The sequence below is a fragment of the Puma concolor genome, chromosome C1, assembly GCF_028749965.1.
Source record: "Puma concolor isolate L17-30 chromosome C1, mPumCon1.1.hap2, whole genome shotgun sequence".
In the NCBI taxonomy this organism is placed as follows: domain Eukaryota; kingdom Metazoa; phylum Chordata; class Mammalia; order Carnivora; family Felidae; genus Puma; species Puma concolor.
This window is the reverse complement of record NC_141674.1, coordinates 37,075,871-37,093,924: the sequence shown is the minus strand read 5'-3', so window position 1 is coordinate 37,093,924 and position 18,054 is coordinate 37,075,871. Positions and strand designations below refer to the sequence as shown.

General features: G+C 46.7%; 1 protein-coding gene and 1 pseudogene across 8 annotated transcripts in view; both read left to right on the top strand.

The window, feature by feature from the left end:
* The window catches only part of MKNK1 (MAPK interacting serine/threonine kinase 1), a 41,126-nt gene that overhangs the window by 18,426 nt on the left and 4,646 nt on the right, over nucleotides 1-18,054 (top strand). For 6 of the 8 annotated variants that reach the window (XM_086716857.1, XM_086716859.1, XM_086716858.1 and 3 more), the window contains 8 exons: nucleotides 211-312; nucleotides 2,363-2,460; nucleotides 5,672-5,751; nucleotides 7,302-7,375; nucleotides 9,590-9,694; nucleotides 12,912-12,967; nucleotides 15,912-16,007; nucleotides 17,564-17,758. In XM_086716857.1, the coding sequence (XP_086572983.1) occupies nucleotides 211-312; nucleotides 2,363-2,460; nucleotides 5,672-5,751; nucleotides 7,302-7,375; nucleotides 9,590-9,694; nucleotides 12,912-12,967; nucleotides 15,912-16,007; nucleotides 17,564-17,758 (806 nt within the window). Of the gene's footprint in view, nucleotides 1-210; nucleotides 313-2,362; nucleotides 2,461-5,671; nucleotides 5,752-7,301; nucleotides 7,376-9,589; nucleotides 9,804-12,911; nucleotides 12,968-15,911; nucleotides 16,008-17,563; nucleotides 17,759-18,054 lie in introns of those variants that run through there. The other 2 variants (XM_086716861.1, XM_086716862.1) reach the window with 2 other exon arrangements.
* Nucleotides 8,641-8,717, top strand: LOC112848997 (U4 spliceosomal RNA; annotated as a pseudogene).

Genomic DNA, 18,054 nt, shown 5'->3' with positions numbered 1-18,054 from the left:
TCCTTTCCACAGTTAATGATCTCCTATAATGGCTTTGCCTTTAGTTTTGCCTCCTGGGTCAAACAAATCAATGGTCCTCACAGATATTTAAAAACCATCAGTGTAAAGCTCCTGGGTTCCCCCCCACACACACACTTTTTTTTTCCCTTCTGGGTGAACTTATGGCTTGATCAGTATAGTGATGTTTCCCTTACATCTCTTTTCTCCCAGAGATGGGCAGCAGTGAGCCCCTTCCTATTGCAGAAGGTGACAAGAGGAAAAAGAAGAAGCGGAAGGCCCGGGCCACTGACTCCTTACCAGGAAAGTTTGAAGGTTGGTCACACGACTTCTCAGATCTGGGCCTACGGCTCTACCATATGGCGTTCTGGTAGCCCATGGACCTAGGTTAGAGCATGCATCATCTGAGAGCCACCTCGTGCTTATCTGTGTGATAGGGATGAAAGATGGGATGGCAAAGCTCCCAGATGGTGTGCTCTGAATGCTTTCAGCACTTCATCAGGGGAACAGGAAGACCAGCTTGTCAGACTTGTATATGGAGTGAGATCACTTGGTGTGTTTCAGCCCTTTTCTGATGTGATCTTTGCCCCCAGCTTGTTCCTGCAGGGGCTGCTGAGATGTAGAACAACCAGGTAAGAGAGAACACCTAGGGCCACAGCTCCAGATGAAAGTTAAATCTTCTATAAGCAGAGGATTTGACTCCTAGAGATTGCAGCTACTTGTGCTGTATGAGTTTGACTCCATTTTAAGAGTTCATGCCGTGTTCAGGTTGTGAGGCACAGATTCAGTGCTGGTCCTGTTATCGCTGGACATGTGATGAAATGAATCACTGAACACTTTTGCAAATGGATCAGTAGCTACTTCAGGAGTGACACCTCCCCCCTTCATTTATTGTGTTTCTTTCATCATGAGAACTGAAACAGCTTCCCCTCATGGGCCTTCTTTCCAATGTTGCAGATACACTAGTGAATTGATTGTTTTGTACAGTGATTCTAATAACGAGCCCTTTTATGAATCAGGAATATTTGGGCTTCCAACCACCAGCCTATCCTGACATGCATGAAAGGCTAATGCCAAAGTATCCATTGTGAGAGAAACATGTCATTTAAAATACTTACAAACAACAGTGTACATGCTTATAAACAGTCACAAGACCAAACTGTGATGGACCCAGGAAGGTACTTAGTGTAGGGTTTGTCTTTAACTTAAACGGTAGACATATGTGTATAGGAGGGTCGTGGGGATTGATAAAAGCCTCAAGGTTTTTAGAATAGTTTCCAAATCAACAGGTCTTGCCCTTTCAGTGAACATGAGAGTGTTTCCTGTTATTCAAGGATGGCTTGTGCAATTATAGGCTTCTCATGCTAAAAGTGATAAAATCTAATTTCATGGTTTGCAAGTGTTCTGCTCACTCTGTGGGTTTAAATGCTAGGCTGCCTTGAGAGGAAACAAACTGAAGAATGGAGGTCAAGGGAGGAGGAGGTCAGCTCGGCAAGGCCACGATGGAGCTGTGGCTTTCTTAGGAAGGGGCTCAAAAATTTGTGCTATTTGTGAGCTTAGGCAGGTTACCTGTATGTTCTTTCAACCCAGGCCTATTCCTCTGTTAGAACTGCCCTGACTCAGCACCCTAAAAACCTCAAGGCATCCGTTTGCATCCTACTTCTGTCTCCTGTTTCCTGTGGGTGACTTCTGGAAACTTCTCGAAACCTCCAGTGACTTCTGTGTGTGGTGTAAAATAAAACTGCTTTATTTCCCTTTTATCACCAGTGCCTAGCACAGACATAGGCACAGAGCAGGTGCTCAAAAAATGAGTAAATGAGTAAATGAATGAATGATGTCCATTTGAATCACACTCCTTCTATGAGGATCCCCCAGTTTCCCTAAACAGATTTAACCTTTCCCTCCCCTTGTTCTTTTTCACTGTGTCTTGTCCCTTTATAATAGTACTTACCACTGCCTGGTTTATTCTGGAGTCATTTGTTGATATGACTGTCTTTCCCACTGGACTGTGACCCTCAAAGGGCAGGGACTATACTTTATTCCTCACTCTGTCGCTATTATGAGTTTAATATGTTGTCCGGCACATAGTGGATGCTCAGGAGGTGTGGGCAGAATTGAAACTCTTTCACTGACCTCATCTCTAAAATGAGGAACAGGATGCCTTCGATGTGGTGTGGCTGTTGAGAAACTGAGTCCTAAGATGGCTGGGACAGTTAATGATCTTCCTCATCACTGAGTGCTGCGGAGCCATTGTGTGTGCCTAGGCTGTCACACAGGGACGGGCAGTGGCAGAAGCTCCTCTTTCCATGTTGGCTTGAAAAGGCGTGACTCACCTCGTAATTCCTCTCACCCATTTCACTTCTAGATATGTACAAGCTGACCTCTGAATTGCTTGGAGAGGGAGCCTATGCCAAAGTCCAAGGTGCCGTGAGCCTGCAGAATGGCAACGAGTATGCTGTCAAAGTGAGTGTCTCATCTGGATGCCAGGCTTTACTTTGCAAATAGGTGTCGCTTGTCCTAAGCCAAATAAATTTTATATTCTGCCATATGGCAACTCAATAAAAATGGAGGCTCCAAAGTTGTATTCACTGGATTCAGCTCTTGGTTTTTCAACTTACTTGCTGGGTAACATCGGGCAAGTTACTTAACACCCCTGCCCTTCAGTTGCCTTATCTGTAAAATGGGTATAATAATAGAAACTATACAGTATTGATGTAGGGATTGAATAAATGTGTGTAAAGTGCTTAGAACAATGCCTGGCCAGTAGTAAGCTGCTTTTGATTATTCTGAAAAATAAAGTAAGCTTCAGGGAGTAGACAACCAGATTTGGAATTAGAAGGCCTACCTGAATCTCTGTTTTAATTTTTTTTTTTAATGTTGATTTATTTTTGACAGAGAGAGAGACAGAGCATGAGTAGGGGAGGGGCATAGAGAGAGAGAGAGGGAGACACAGAATCCAAAGCAGGCTCCAGGCTCTGAGCTGTCATTACAGAGCCCGACGCAGAGCTCGAACCCACAGACCGAGAGATCATGACCTGAGCTGAAGTCAGACGCTCAACCGACTGAGCCACCCAGGCGCCCCATGAATCTCTGTTTTAACAAACTACTACTTGACTTTGGGCAAGTCACTGAACCTACTTAAGCCTCAGTTCCCACATCTCTAAAATGAACACAATAATACCTGCCCTTCCTATCTCATGGAGTGGTTATGAAGATGAAAATAAAAATGAACTGGTAGATTTAGAGACCCTACAAATTATAAAATGCTGTAAGTGATGTATAGTATAATAATGAGGACTGAGCACTCAGCTTTGGGGCAGGAGAGGTGGCTCCTTGCTGCATGACCTTGGGGTGGCTCACTCTACCCCTCTGTGCCTCCATTTGCCAGCTCCACGTGGAAGAAGGGATGGATCTCAAAGTGTGGTTCCTGCACCAACAGTGTCAGCATTGCCTGGGAACTTGTCAGAAATTATAGATTATCTGGCTCCATCCCAGACCTACCAAGTCAGAAACTAGGGGTGGACCCAGCAGTTTGATTGTAGCCAGCTCTCCAAGTGGTTCTGACACTTGCTGATGTTGGGGAAGCCCTTATTTAGGGCCATTTTCCATTTAGTGTGGATCAGAATCATCTAGAGAGCTAACAGCACAGAGACCCAGTTTCTTGATAAAGGATAGGGTCTAGGTCTTTGGGTTTTTTGTTTGTTTGTTTATTTGTTGTTGTTGTTGTTTTACCAAGTTCCCCAGGTGATTCTTACACCCACCAAAGTTTGGGAACCACTGATCTGGAAACAAGGTCACATTAAATCCAAGGGGGTAATTCAGGTGTATTTCCCATCATCCACCTGAACGCCCAGGTCAAAGCGCTGCCTCATACAGGCAAACCCAGCCAAAGTGGCTTCTGAAAGAAATGTTTCTTCTTTTAACCAATTGTCCATAGTCCCAGCTGTGGATTAATGAAGGCAAAACTTCTGCTAAGCCATAGTCCTTGTTGCTGGAGTGTTGCTTCATATGGTAACGAAAGTATTACCTCAATTCCTTTTTGGAAACATCAGTATAAATTACAGGTAATTTTTTAAAAATATGCTTAAGTGTGGCAATAAATCACAAATACAAATTGATTTTCAAATGCATCCATCCAGACCTATTTCTTCGGGGTTGGATCGTAAGAGGAAAACCTGGCCCTCCGTGCCTCCCCCAGCATCTTTGGTGCAAACACAGGACCCTAGCTTGGTAATTCTTTGGATTGAGCAGTTTGGCCCACATCTCGCCTGTCCTTTGGAGGCTCCCTAGAGATGTACTACTTCTGCCAGCATGGCCCCACAACATTAGTTTTATTAGGGCTTCCCTACAGGCATCCAACTGACAAATCCTAGAGTCTCAGGATTGGAATGGAGTTTCAGGATAATCTGGTCCTGAATTTCTTCCATAACTCCTCAAATAGTTGCCTGTGTTCTGCTCCCCCACCTCTGATAGCAGGGGTCCATTACCTCTGCAGAGAAAATAATGCCATTGCTGAATAACTTGCCTGCTACAAGGTTCTTCCTGACTTTGATGCGAAATGATAGGTGAGTGAACAAGTTGAATGGCTTCCGTGCCCCGGCACTGCACCTCTCTGACTGCTTAGAAATGGGCCCGCAGTGGTTTACTAACAGACGTGGGCTTGTATAGAACATTACACCTGGACATGGGTGTTTGTGCTGCAGCATATAGGAGTGGTTTGAATATAGCAACCTGGGAATGAAGGAGCAGGATGTCGTCGTCTGTGCTGTGCCCACTCCACACGTGGGACTGTAAAGCAGAGCCGTCTCTGCAGAGGACTTGCCCCCTTGTGCGACTTGCGGTGGTCTGGGGCTCGGGAGGGGTCCATGGAGGTGTTTGGAGCTAACCAGTCCCTCCCTACTTAAACCACCTGCTCACCTGTTGGCTCACCCCTTCAGTTCGTACTTGCCAGGCACCCCCAGGTACGGGAGGGAGAGACAACGCCCCTCAGCTCCCTGAGAGAAGCTGGACAGGGTACAGACAGGGATAGGATAGCAAGGGCTTTGGAGGCAGCTCTGGTCTGGACTGGAATGGCAACCCTTTCACCACTTATCAGAGCTGTGGGCAGAATGTTTGACCTCTTCCTGTCTTTTGCATTGTGTTGTAAGAGTTAACTGAGACCATGGACCTGAATTACTTAATGCAGCGCCTGCCGAAGGGCAGGCTCTCTGCAGAACTGCAGAGGTGGGGTCTGAGCTGGGCCTTGGAGCTTTAGTCCCTCTCCACTGTGTCCTCCATCCGCCTTGCTGTTCCTTCAACCCTGGGAGGTCCTTCAGTGGAGGTTGTAAATCTTACCCTTAAGGCAGGAAGAGATGCCCTTGGGGTAGGAGCTGGGCAGAGGTAGCTCTTTATCTTCTTGCCGGCAGGTTCAGTCTCCCCTGGGCAGCTGGGGGCAACCACCCCATGGCTTCCACCGTGTTTGCCTGGCCAGAGTCAAACAGGCCCAGCCAGGCTGGAAATCCCTCAGGCAGGCCAGTCTGTCGTGTTGCCGGCAGAGTCACAGTGCCAGGGTCTACTCCAGGCTTGTACTTGAAACCGGCTGTGGGCTGAATTGGGCCTTGCAGTCTCCCAGAGGGATCCTGCTGAGACGTGTTTCGAGGTCAGGTGGGTATGACAGATTTTATTCTTCCCACAGATCATCGAAAAACAAGCAGGGCACAGTCGGAGTAGGGTATTCCGAGAGGTGGAGACGCTCTATCAGTGTCAAGGAAACAAGTGAGTACAGTCTTGGGTTACTTGCTACTTCTCTTGGGGGGATACTTAGCCACAGAAAAAGTTCTTTCTCACCACCTCCCGACCCCAGCATTTAGCTCTCACTCCTTGGCTACAACTGCACAGGATTCCTTCTGTCTTTCCGTGTTTAAAAAGAGAGAGTGGGGACAGAAGCAGTAGTGGCCTTTGCTTCTGTTCAGGCTGCAATACTATAAATAACAATACAGGCAAGTTGGAAGAGTGAGCAATCTGAGTGAGGGGCTGGGAGAAAATTGGGATTCTGTTTCTTTCAAGTGCCTGTGGGAACCAGGCCGACGGAGTGTCTGTCCCCCGACACGCAACTTTAGGGCCCAGCTGTAATGATTAGGTGAGGATGTGTTCCGTTCCTAGCATACCTGTGTCTGTGTGGCCACTGCTCAGGCAGAAGAAGCTGCCGGGCACTGTGCTGGACAGCTGGGCCAAGGTGGTCTCCAGCCCCGCCTCAGCCTGCTCACCACCAGCTCCAAATGAGCGGCTGTCCCACGGTGGCTTTAAATCAGGGTCACCTCTAAGACTCTGCTTCCCACTCTCTCTCCCTGCACAGCAGGGTCAGCGGGGAGCCAGCGGCCAGGTATTGATGGCTTTGTCATTAAGCTTGGAGGGCGGGGGGCTGCTGTTGATTTAACTCCAGGCGCTACCTCCACAATCTTCTTTCAAATCAGGCCATTTCAGTCATCTTATTTGGAAGCCTTCACACCAGTAAAAGCCTGGTGTCTCCCAAAGTGGTCAGCATTTTTTTTATGAGGGACAGATTTTTATTTTCAGCCCTGCAGCTTCTGAGTTCAGCATTAGAGACTCTACTTGGTTTATTTCGTTCTTTAAAAGAAAAAAAGCCCCCAACACCTCCGATATCCAGGCTGGTGGCTTCCCTCCTGAGTTACAAGACGACCTTGTTGGCAGAGCCCGGTAATGCGCAGGCAGACAGAGAGTGCTCACCGGGGAAGGCCACAAGTGCTGCGGTGGCGGGAACGCGGCCGTTTCATTAAGCAGCGCTTAGCAGTTAGGGTCTAGCGGTGCCCACGTTAGGCCCCAAGTCTATTTGACAGATGTTTCCATTTTCTCCAGGCAATGTAAATACTGCCCCGTGATTTATGGGCAAGAGGGAGGGCAAGTAATTATTTGCTGCCTGCCTCCAGGACACACACCTACTATTCAGTGTTATTAGCCGCAATTGCTTCCAGTCGGCTGCAGATTTTATTCAGTTTAATGTGACCAGGACTTTTTTATAACTCTACCTAGTGGGTTTTAGGGTTGGGGTTTGACAGCACAGGCTTGGTGAAAACACCAGAGACCGAACATTATGGAAAGATAAGGTGACCTGAGTCTTGCTAACACCACTGGCTACTTCTCAAACATGGGTCTTTAATAAGCATTCTGATTTGAAGCTGATTTCTGCCCTGCTACAGGGCGTTGTGAATTTTTTTTCATTGTATATTTGTAAGCGGGCTTTAATATATAATACCATTTTCCTTTTTTTCCCCCTTTCCTCCTATTTTTTTGTTTTCCTATTTAAGGAACATTTTGGAGCTGATTGAGTTCTTTGAAGATGACACAAGGTTTTACTTGGTCTTTGAGAAATTGCAAGGAGGTACTTACTGTTGAGTATGTGTTTGGACTTCTGATTAAGACCCAGAATGGTGATCATCCATCACGAATCCCAGAGACTTCTAAAATGAGTCAAGCTAATAAAAAGGATGAAGGACTTAAAACTGCCCTTGATTTGGGAGAAGGGAGGCCGGAGGGAAGGATGATAATTAGCATTTTGCAGAGCCTAGAATGTCACCTGTGTGGGCATTCTAAAAATGCCTTCTCATAATAGGACTCATATATAGATACATTTACTTATCAATTTATCAATCCAGTGTTTTGACATGTTCTCTATTTAAATTAATTGTGGGGTGGAAGCTCTTGCATACATTGTGAAGGCCAGAAAGTCTCACCAGAGGAACGGAGGGTCCCATGGCTTAGGACATAGACCCAGGATAGAGAGGAGGCCTGAGAATCTGGATCCTTCAGATGGAAAGATGCCACTCTTAACCATCACCACTACTGCCATCTCCCACACACATAGTCACTGGAATGTCTGTTGAAGTTGCTTTCCTGACGCAGAGAAGGGGATAGAGGAGCCCTTGCCCTCACCATCATTCATCCAGCCCGAGGGCAGATCTGCAGGGTACAGGTTAGGGGGGCTATCTGGAGCTGAGTGGAGGGCCATGTGGAGGGGTTTGGTGGCTAAGGGAGCATGCTTTAGAAACCAGTAAATCTGAGTTTAAGTATAGCTCCATCACTTACTAGCTGTGTGACCTTGGGCAAGTCACATAACCTTTCTAAACCTTTCTAAACAATGTTCTCATCTATAAAATAGGGATAATGACAGTACCTACCCTCTCTGATAGCTCTGAAGATTAAATGAGATCATTCATGTGAAATGCTTCGCACAGTGCCCCATAGGCACTAAGGGGTCAATAAATGTCAGCTGTTAATATTATGAAAATAATAGGGTGTACTGGAGGCTATCTTAGAAGCAAGTAGCATGTCACTGTCTTCCGCTTTAACAAATTTGGAAGCAAGAGACTCACTAGAGTAGAGCAAGCCTGAGACCTAGCCAGGAGCCAGTTTTCTGGCAATGTTTCTTAGCATGCTGGGATCCTTTCATTGTTTAATCTGGCAAGTGAGAGATCTTTCATCCCCTCCCCATGCCAAAAACCAGCGATAAGTAAACACGTGCCATTTTTAAGATACAGAGATGATACCTCCAGCTTCCAGGAGTGAGCATAGACCACATGGAGCCAGGCCATGTGCTCCTGCCCTGCCCAACAACACCGAGACATTACATTTGAAATGCTAGGGGTCAGCTTTGCGCAGTGGCAGTATCGTAGCCAATGAGGTTTATCCGAGGCGCGATTATTGCTAATTGAAAACTTGAAATGCTAGGGGTCATCTATAACCGTATTGCTTAGAGTGCAACCCTACTGAGGCTAGACCCAGTGGGAAAAGAGATTGTGGATGGCTCAGGGCAGCCCATGCCCCCAGCATTCAGACCACACATCTGGTTCAGGGGATGTGCACAGGTTCTCCAGTCAGACTTAGTGGGCTTACATCCCCATGCCTCCACTTAGTGGGGTGTCATCTTAGCAAGTGGCTTACCCATTCTTGGCTTTAGGTTCCCCACCTGTAAAATGAGGATAGCTGTATTTTATACATTTCATACAGTTATGGTGAGGCTAAGATAATCTGTTCAAGAGTATTACTTAGTGCTTGGCACATAGTAACCACTCAATAAATGTTAGCCATTGCCAACAAAGTAGTAACAATGATATTAATAATAAATAGGAAAATTCAGAGGGAAAGTACTTTCCCCCCTTTTTCTAGACCTTTACATATCTGGTGAGGGTGTGGAATTTCTGTTTAAAGGCTCATGCTCTTGTTTGGATCTGAGATCAAATGCAGAGGAGGTAAAGTTCCTGTGGAGAGGCTCCCAACCCTATGTGGATTCACTTTTAGTTCTTTCTTATTTCATAAGTCAGACCTGCCCTGATGGTGCTAGTATTTTTGGTCATTTAAATAGTTGTTTGCTGTCCCTTCTGTGCTCATCATGGGCAGGTACAGAAGACAGCAGTGCAGTTCTGTTCCATCCAGTTCTGTGCTCGTGTCTCCTCGGTGCCAGGTACCAAATGGGTGCTGGACATTTAGTGATGAATAAGCCTGTGTCCCCACCCCAAACTTGTGAAAACTGGCCTCTGAGAATTTATACTTCCTAAGGCCCGAAAAGGCATAGCTGTGTGTCTCCTCTGCTCCCCAGGCTCCATCCTGGCCCACATCCAGAAGCAGAAGCACTTCAATGAGCGAGAAGCCAGCCGAGTGGTGCGGGATGTGGCCGCTGCCCTTGACTTCCTGCACACCAAAGGTGAACCAAGCCTTTGCCTCAGTGATTGGGTTGGGCCAGCCAGCCTCTGAGGATGGAGGGAGAGGAGCTGGGCCAGGAGCTGGTACAGCCGGCAGGCCCGCCCATGAGGGTGAGGGAGCAAACCAGGATGGCACTAGGCTTCTGATGTGGATGGTGGGCAGATGTGGCGCTTTTAAGAAGGGGAGGGGCACAGGGGAAGGAGCAGGGAGGAAAAAGTAAATTTCATGTTGAACAAGATGTGTGAGTGTGTGGGTATGGATGATCTCCTTCTCCTGTCCTAGTGAAGAGTGCAAGCCTCATCATAACACTACTATTCCAGTGTAGATATGTGGGTGTTACTCTTTCTAGTCTTTAACATACGTCACCTGCATCTCTCCAGAATCAGCATGATAGTATGTACCTAGTTTTGTATCTTGTTTGTCATAAATGGAAAATGCGTTTTTCTACTAACATGGTTGAGGTATCTGTTGAACATCGCGATGGTAAATCACAGGTTGCTATTGTCCAAATTACACTTCAGTTAACAGTCCTTTATCTAAAACTGATTATTTCAGAACTTTTATAGTGAATTAAATCTTTTTGCAAATTAAATGTTTTTGTATTTCCATAAATATGTTTGACTATTACATTTTTTTAAATGTTTATTTACTTATTTTGAGAGAGAGAGAGAGAGAGGAGGGGCAGAGAGAAAGGGAGAGAGAATCCCAAGCAGGCTGTGCTGTGTCAGTGCAGAGCCCAGCGCAGGGCTCGAACTCATGAACCATGAGATCGTGACCTGAACTGAAATCAAGTTTTGGACACTTAACCGACTGAGCCACCCAGGCACCCTTGATTATTATATTTTTTAAATTTGCCTAACAGCAGTGCCACGGAAAAATGAATTCTGGCTTCACTTTTTACCCACTATGTGCTCTCTCGGTAATAATGCCAACCCACAGAGTGATGGTGTGAAGAGAGAGAGTTACATCATCAACAGCAGTTAACACTCACATAGTCAGTGTTAGGCACTATTCTAACTCACGGAATTGCGTGCAGCCTGTGTCTGTGTTGTGTATGTATAGCACAGTTGGAGCGAAGTGCCCGGCACTTAGTAGCTCAGTAATGTTATCTCCTCCACCCTTAACCCCTGCCGGGCAGAAGTATTTTTATTCCTAATATTAATTCCCTTAAAATAAAGCATTGTGTCTGGTGGGGGATGTGGGTGGAACGAATAATCTGGGACTTAGGTCTGCTCCCTTCCGCTATTGTGGGTATGGGCCAGCCACACTGGTTGCAAGAGACCACTTGTAGGCATGCTGGGTGCACAGAGCAGCGCAGACCCGGGTGGCATGTGTGCAAGGAAGTTCAGCCTCACTGGTCCCGCCTTGTTTCCCTCCATGGCTAAAGGGAGATCTCCGTGTCGACAGTGCCCGTGTTGGGCACCTGACTTGCACGTGGGACGAAAGTTCCTAGGAGGGGCATCTGTACTTTCCCCCGCATGATGAATAGCACTAGTTCTGTTTCTGAAAGCTGGGATGCATGTAGGTAACACCTGCTTGACAAAGATTTACAACTGTTCCCCAAGCTGCCTCTGTAGATTGCAAAACTGGGTCACGCTTTTTGCAAGATCCATACCTTAGAGGGGGGTAAAGGCGGTTTTATTTTTTATTTATTTATTTTTTAATTTTTTTAGAAGAATGCACTAAAGGGAACTGAGCTGGTGTGTCTTAGGAGTTCTGAAGTGCTTGTTAACATCTAGCTGGCCAGCTGCCCATGTGACTTGAAGTTGGAGGGGATAAAAAACGATTTCCAGCTGAACTTGGCTGTTTTCTAAATAACTTCACGCTGGGAAGATGAATTGGGCAAGAATGGGTCAGCCCTGAAACAAGTTCCACACTTTTAAATACTGGACACACTGCAGCTTAACCTCTGGGAAATGAACCAGAGCAGGTCGATGGCTGGTGTGCTCACAAAGGCAGGCCCATTATTACGGCATGGCGCTCAGTTCTCAGGCTGGGGGACAACTGGGCCATCGGCACCTATTTGGAGAGCAGGACTCCATGTGTGGCTCGTGATCCTTCTGTGGGAGCACTTGCTGTAATGGAAAATATCTTTCACTTTTAGTGCAGCAAGCTGTAGCCCGACTCAATTTGTGCAGCCTGGACAGAGCTGCTCTGGGTTCTCATTCAATTAGGTGACTGATGAAGTTACTCAGCCTGCTGGAGCTCAGGTTTTCCCTCCCTCACGAAGTGCCTTGGGTGGGCTGGGCCTCTGCCTCCTACCAGGGAATTGGAGGGCTGCCCAAGAACTTGGTCATCGAGGGAGTTTTAGGAAAGCAGATTCTGCTTTTCCATCTTACTCCATGAATCCTCTGCTACTTTCCAGTACTTCTGGGCACTAGCTGTTTGGCTCTCGCTCAACCTTCCAGCCTTTCTGTCTCTGAACTGTGCATTCTGCAGGAGGAAAGAGGGATCAAGGTTTCTGTGTCCGCCATGGTCCTATGAGTTGGTTCTTTGTCCCTGTCTTTGGTCAGAAGGTGGTTTTCCCCCAGGTGCCCTCTTGGCCAGGTCAGCAGCTTTGAGCGCCTCATGGAGTAAGCTGCTATCGGCAGGAGGTCTGGTCAAAATGCAGGGCAGGTGTCTCTTAAGAACAGCACCCTCGGCCAAAGCAGTCCTTGCTGTGCTTCTAGCATGACTATTTTGGACATGCAGCGTGGGTGAGAAAGGGATTGGACAAGCTTTGGAAGATTTGTTAACTAACACTTGGTGCTCTGACCATTCAGGGAGTCCCGCTTAGGGAATCATCTTTAATACACATTGGCCACCCAAGAAGAAATGAGGTAGAGCAGCCTCAGTCTCCCCAGATGCTCTTAAACAAGGCACTAATTATTTCTGCATTGCTGTCCCAGCATGGCCATTTGCAGGGCTCTTTGCTTCATATTAGCTTCTTATTCTTGGTCGTCCCTGCGGTGCTGAGGAGTAGGCTGGCTGGGACTCATTCGGCCCAACTTACCCCTGCCAGACTTCTAAAGCTTTGGCTTCGAAAGAGCTTGCAGAATCAACTGTGCTTTTTGGTTCGTCTCCGGTTACTCCTGCCTCCTGCAGCTCGTTGATTTTTTAATGTACCATAATTGGGAATTAATCTGCGAACAACAGCATTTGGAAAAAATTAATTGTGTGTGGAATGTTTGATAATTATGTGCGTATGTTAACCCTTTCTTTGCTCTTTGTCATTTCAGGCATTGCTCACCGCGATCTGAAGCCAGAAAATATATTGTGTGAGTCTCCAGAAAAGGTACGTAGGGCTGACTTGGGAGATTACAGTTTACACTGATGTGGGGAAGCCACTTCCACTTTCCTTTGGGTTGTTAGCAGCACCATCGGCCTTGGATACCAACCTGAGCTGATTGTTATGAACCTGTGAGAATGTTATGCCTACTGTGTGGCGTTTCTGCCTTCCCAGTTGGCTTCCTCCCTGTCTCTTCCTTGCTCTTTATCAATAGTGTGATCGGCTTAAGCCTGAGAGTTTATAAAATACATGGGACCTGCACAGAACGAATGTTTTCTAGTCCAGTCTTTAGAGCAATTGATGTGAGTCATAAACAACAACTCAATCTTCTGGGAAGCAAATCTCTGCCTAAAAATGATGCTTGTGTTACAGTACACACACCAGCCAGTGTCCACCACTTGAAGTGATAATTAGGAAGCAAGTTCTTAAGAAGGGTTTCTGTTTCCGTTTTTGTTTCCAGAGGTGCCCATTAATAAGAAAACACTTACATTTGGTGTTGAACAGATGCCACATACTTTAAACTTTACCTCAACCTACTAGTAAATGGAAGTGTTTGCCCTTCTGTAAGCATGTATCAATTTGACAAATTCTGTGTTTGTTGGAGGGACTGAGGCCCTGTGGGCACACATTCATGGCTCTGTGTACGTGTAAGAGTGTATACATATGAACACACATATTGGTCTGACTGAAGGGATAGCTCACAAGCAGGAATGGCTTCGAGTGAACGTGGGAGCCAGCCTGCTACTTACAGCTCTTTTGTGGGGATAGTAATACGTTAGCTCAGATAAGATCTTGTGACTTCCCGTCAGTGGCTCTGGCAGAAGACTTTATGATTTGTCACTATTACCATTATGATTATTAGTAATAACCCTAGCTAACATTTCTTGAGTACTTATGTTGTTCCTGGCACTTATACTCAGCTGATAAATAGTATAGATTAAAACTAAGGTGGTCTCACCCCAGAACTCCACAGGCGTTCTAAACCACTCTGTTGCCTCTGATTTACAATATGCTTTCATGTCATTTATCCTTTCATTTGATCTTAATGGTGCAGGATTGTTGCCCCTTTTCTGTGGTTGAAAACTAAAACTAAGAATGCCTGAGCATCAAAAGACATTATCAAGAAAATGAAATGATAAGCCACAGAATGGGAGAGAATGTTTGCAAATAATGTATCTGATAAGAGTTTAATATCCAAAATGTATAAAGAACTTCTAAACCTCGACATCAGAAATACAGCCCAAATTTAAAAATGGGCAAAGGACTTGAATAGAAATTTCTCCCCCAAAAAAGTATACAAATGGCCATTATACATATGAAAAGATGCTCAACATCCTTAGTCATTAGGGAAATGCTAATTGAAACCACAATGAGATACCACTTTGCAGCTACTAGGATGGTTAGAATTTTAAAAAGAAGGAAAAAAATAGGTAGGAGTGTAAAACAGTGCTGCTACCATGGAAAGCATTCTGGCGGTTCCTCAAAGAGCTAAACACAGAATTACCACACCGCTCAGCAATTCCACACCTGGGTATAATACCCAAAAGAATTGAAAACAGAGGTTTGAACTTGAACATCAGTGTTCATTGGAACGTTATTCACAATAACCAAAAGCTGGAAACAACCCAAGTGTCCATCAACAACAGGTAAATGGATACACAAAACGTGGCTTGTCCATGCAATGGTATGTTGTCCAGCCGTACAACAGAATGAAGTTCCGATCCATGCCACATCAATGGATGAACGTTGAAAACAGTATGCTAAGTGAAATAAGCCAGACACAAAAAGACAGATACTGTGTGATTCTACTTACATGAAATATCTGAAATAGCCAAATTCATACAGACGGAAAGTAGGTTAGACATTACTAAGGAGAGGGGGGAATGGGGAATTACTATCAAATGGTTTCTGTTTGGGATGATGGAAAAGTTTTGGAAACAGATACTGGTGATGGTTGCACAACAGTATGAATGTAATTATTGCCACTGGGTTATTTTCTGTTCTACATATTTTACCACCACCACAACAGAAACAGAGAGGCTAAGTGAAAAAGAAAAGGAAATAGAAGGAGAAGAAGGGAAGAAGGAGGAAGGGAAGGGAAAGGAGAGAAAGGAAGGGAGGAAGAAAAGTTGAGAGACTGTCCTGGCTTCCCTAGCAGGTTAAACGGCTAAAGCTGGGACTCCCCAAACCAGCATTTTGGAGTGACTCACTGGGCTGCCTCCACCACGCAGGCCACTCTCCTGCTTGCGCACAAAGTGCCCTCCCGGTTGGCTCCAGAGATGACTAATGCTGTCTGTGGTTTCAGGGGCAACATCCAGTATGGGTGACCAGCCATCCCAGCCTGCTTGGGCCTGTAGGCTTTAGGATACATAACTTTCGGTGCTCAAACAACAAAGTCTCAAGCAAGCAAAAACAAGTTGGTCACCCTGAGACACCGGAGGTCATGCCCTGCACAGAACAGGCCACAAGGAGTCTTTCAGGAATACATACTTCTCAGATTCTGCAACCTATACCATCATTTGTCATTTGTCATTTGTGGGCAAGAGTTCCATAGGCTTCCTGCTTGTTTTACTAAGTGCACAGCAGTCTGACACCACGTAGCGTGCACATTTTTCCTTAGGAAGTGAGGAAGGGTGTGGGGCAGAGGGCACCTTAGGATAAATCCTCAGGTGATTTCTAGTTAACCCAAGGACAGCAAACATGACCTAACAGATAAAGCTGGGCTTCAGCATGGTGGCCATATAAACATAGAGACAGAGAGACAGAGAGAGAAAGAGAGAGGGAGAGAGAATGCATCCCCGAGGGCAAGAGCAAGAGTGAGCCAGTGAGAGGCCCCCCTCCTACATGAGGGGAGGGAGTGAGAGGGGGTACGTGTGTCACAGTCACACTGGTCTCCTCCTGCCCTTGGGTTTCTTATATTTGTAACCTTGTTTTCGGCTTTCCTTTTCAGGTGTCTCCGGTGAAAATCTGTGACTTTGACTTGGGCAGTGGGGTGAAACTGAACAACTCCTGCACCCCCATAACCACACCAGAGCTGACCACTCCAGTATGTATGGCTGGGCACCCTGTACCACCTCCTTTGGGGCTCCTGTCATTTGGAGTACCCACAACCCAAAGCTGGAGTGCAGAACAGGGGCTAAGGAAGGAAAACCGAGTGTATCTACATCATTGCCATCTGCAATGAGTTGTCATCTGGCCACTGCATAGTGGGCCACCCCCCCCCCCCCCCCGCCAGTGCTTAACTGCTGATGAAAGAACTTACAGTGTGGGGTGGGTCCTCTGCCAATGACAGGACAGATTGTATCTATGAGAACAGGCTGAGCCCTGACTCCTGACCCAGGTAAAGACAGACACTGTCCCAGGCCAGCCCTTTGCACATGGGCACATGGTAGCTCTGAGAGTTCCACTGTGCCTGGCAGCATCTGGGCGCATCCCCCTGTGATGGAGGACAGGAGTGTGGTCTCTCTGTGGCACGAACCGAGAGGTCCCGGCTCCCTGCACGTAGGATCACTTGGCTGAGTTATCCTGCGGCTTCCTTCACTTCACATTTCATGCCCAGATGTGCAGCTGGGAGCTGTCCTTCCTAAGACGTCTCTTGTACACACCTGATGTACTGTAATTATTGTGAGGCTTTTGAGATTTGCATGCTTCATAAGTGAATTTTCCTAATACCCTTTTTTAAGACATGCATTTCAGTATGCTCGTGTCTTATTCTAATCAACATTATTAGAAATATTTCCATATTAGCTTCTACTACACTGAACTACCTTGTTCTCAAAGTCATTAACTCTAATTACCAATAACAGAAAGTCCTTTCTCCATTTCCCATCTTCCCATGTAATTAGTTGTGTGTGTGTTGGAGGCCAGGGAGGTATCTCTTGGCGAGCCTGAAATAATGAAGAAGGGAGCAAAAAGTATTTGTTTTGTTTTTATCAGCATTTTCCATGCAAGGATGGGAGGAAGGAATCCTGAATTCTTATACTTGGTTACCACTGATGTGCTTGAACCAAATCCCTGCCCCATCCTAGTCCTTGGTGTTCCCATCTGTAAATGGGAGAAGCAGGGAGGTTGGATTTGTTCTAAGAGCTGTTCCAGCTTTGATGGACTCTTAATTCTAAATTCTTACTCCTCCTTGGTCTAAAATGACAGAGAAGCTTGGCAGGGCTTCACCTGAAGAACTCCTTGCCTTATGGAATTACATGTCCACAGACCCCCCTCCCAGAGCCATGCCCCTGGTACAGCCAGGTGCCTGTATATTAGGTGACTGTCTGCAGAGAGCTGAGGCAGAGAGACTCCTGCAGCTTCTTGACCAGGAGCCTCTGCCTACTGGAGAAGGACCTGAAAATATAAGTGACCTGGAACTGGTCATGTGATCGTGAGGAATACTAGGATTCCATTTACAAATGTTCAGTTGGCCCAGCTTTTCTAAGTGCCTTGGTGGCATCAGGCGAGCCCTCTGGTGGCTTTCCTGACAGCTTCTTGCTCTGCAACGCCATCCTCTTGCTCAAGTCCCATTTCATTCTGCTCTTCGCCATCTCCTCTCCCTGTGACTAAGCCTCTCCCTTCTCTGCCATTTCCCCTCCCCAACCTTGGCCCCCACAGTGTGGTTCCGCAGAATACATGGCCCCGGAGGTGGTGGAGGTCTTCAGGGACGAGGCCACTTTTTACGACAAGCGCTGTGACCTGTGGAGCCTGGGCGTGGTCCTCTACATCATGCTGAGTGGCTACCCCCCCTTTGTAGGTCACTGCGGGGCCGACTGTGGCTGGGACCGGGGAGAGGTCTGCAGGGTGTGCCAGGTGAGCACAGCACCGGTACCCCCTGCACAGGGCCTGCTGGGCGAGGGTCAGAGTGCTTGTGGGATGCCCAGCAGGATTGGGCTGAGGGTTGTTCCTGCTCTGGAAGGGGGTCTATAGTGTCCCTTCCCTCTTTTGTCCAAGGGCCAGTGACAGGGTGAGAGAGAGACAGTGGGGCACTCAGCCCAGCTGGGAGCTCAGAGGAGGATTGTTAGAGAAGAGCATACCTGAGCTGAGTCTTAAAACATGAGTCTAACCCAGGGACAGAGGGGCAAGGAATAGAAGCAGAAGCAGCAGCA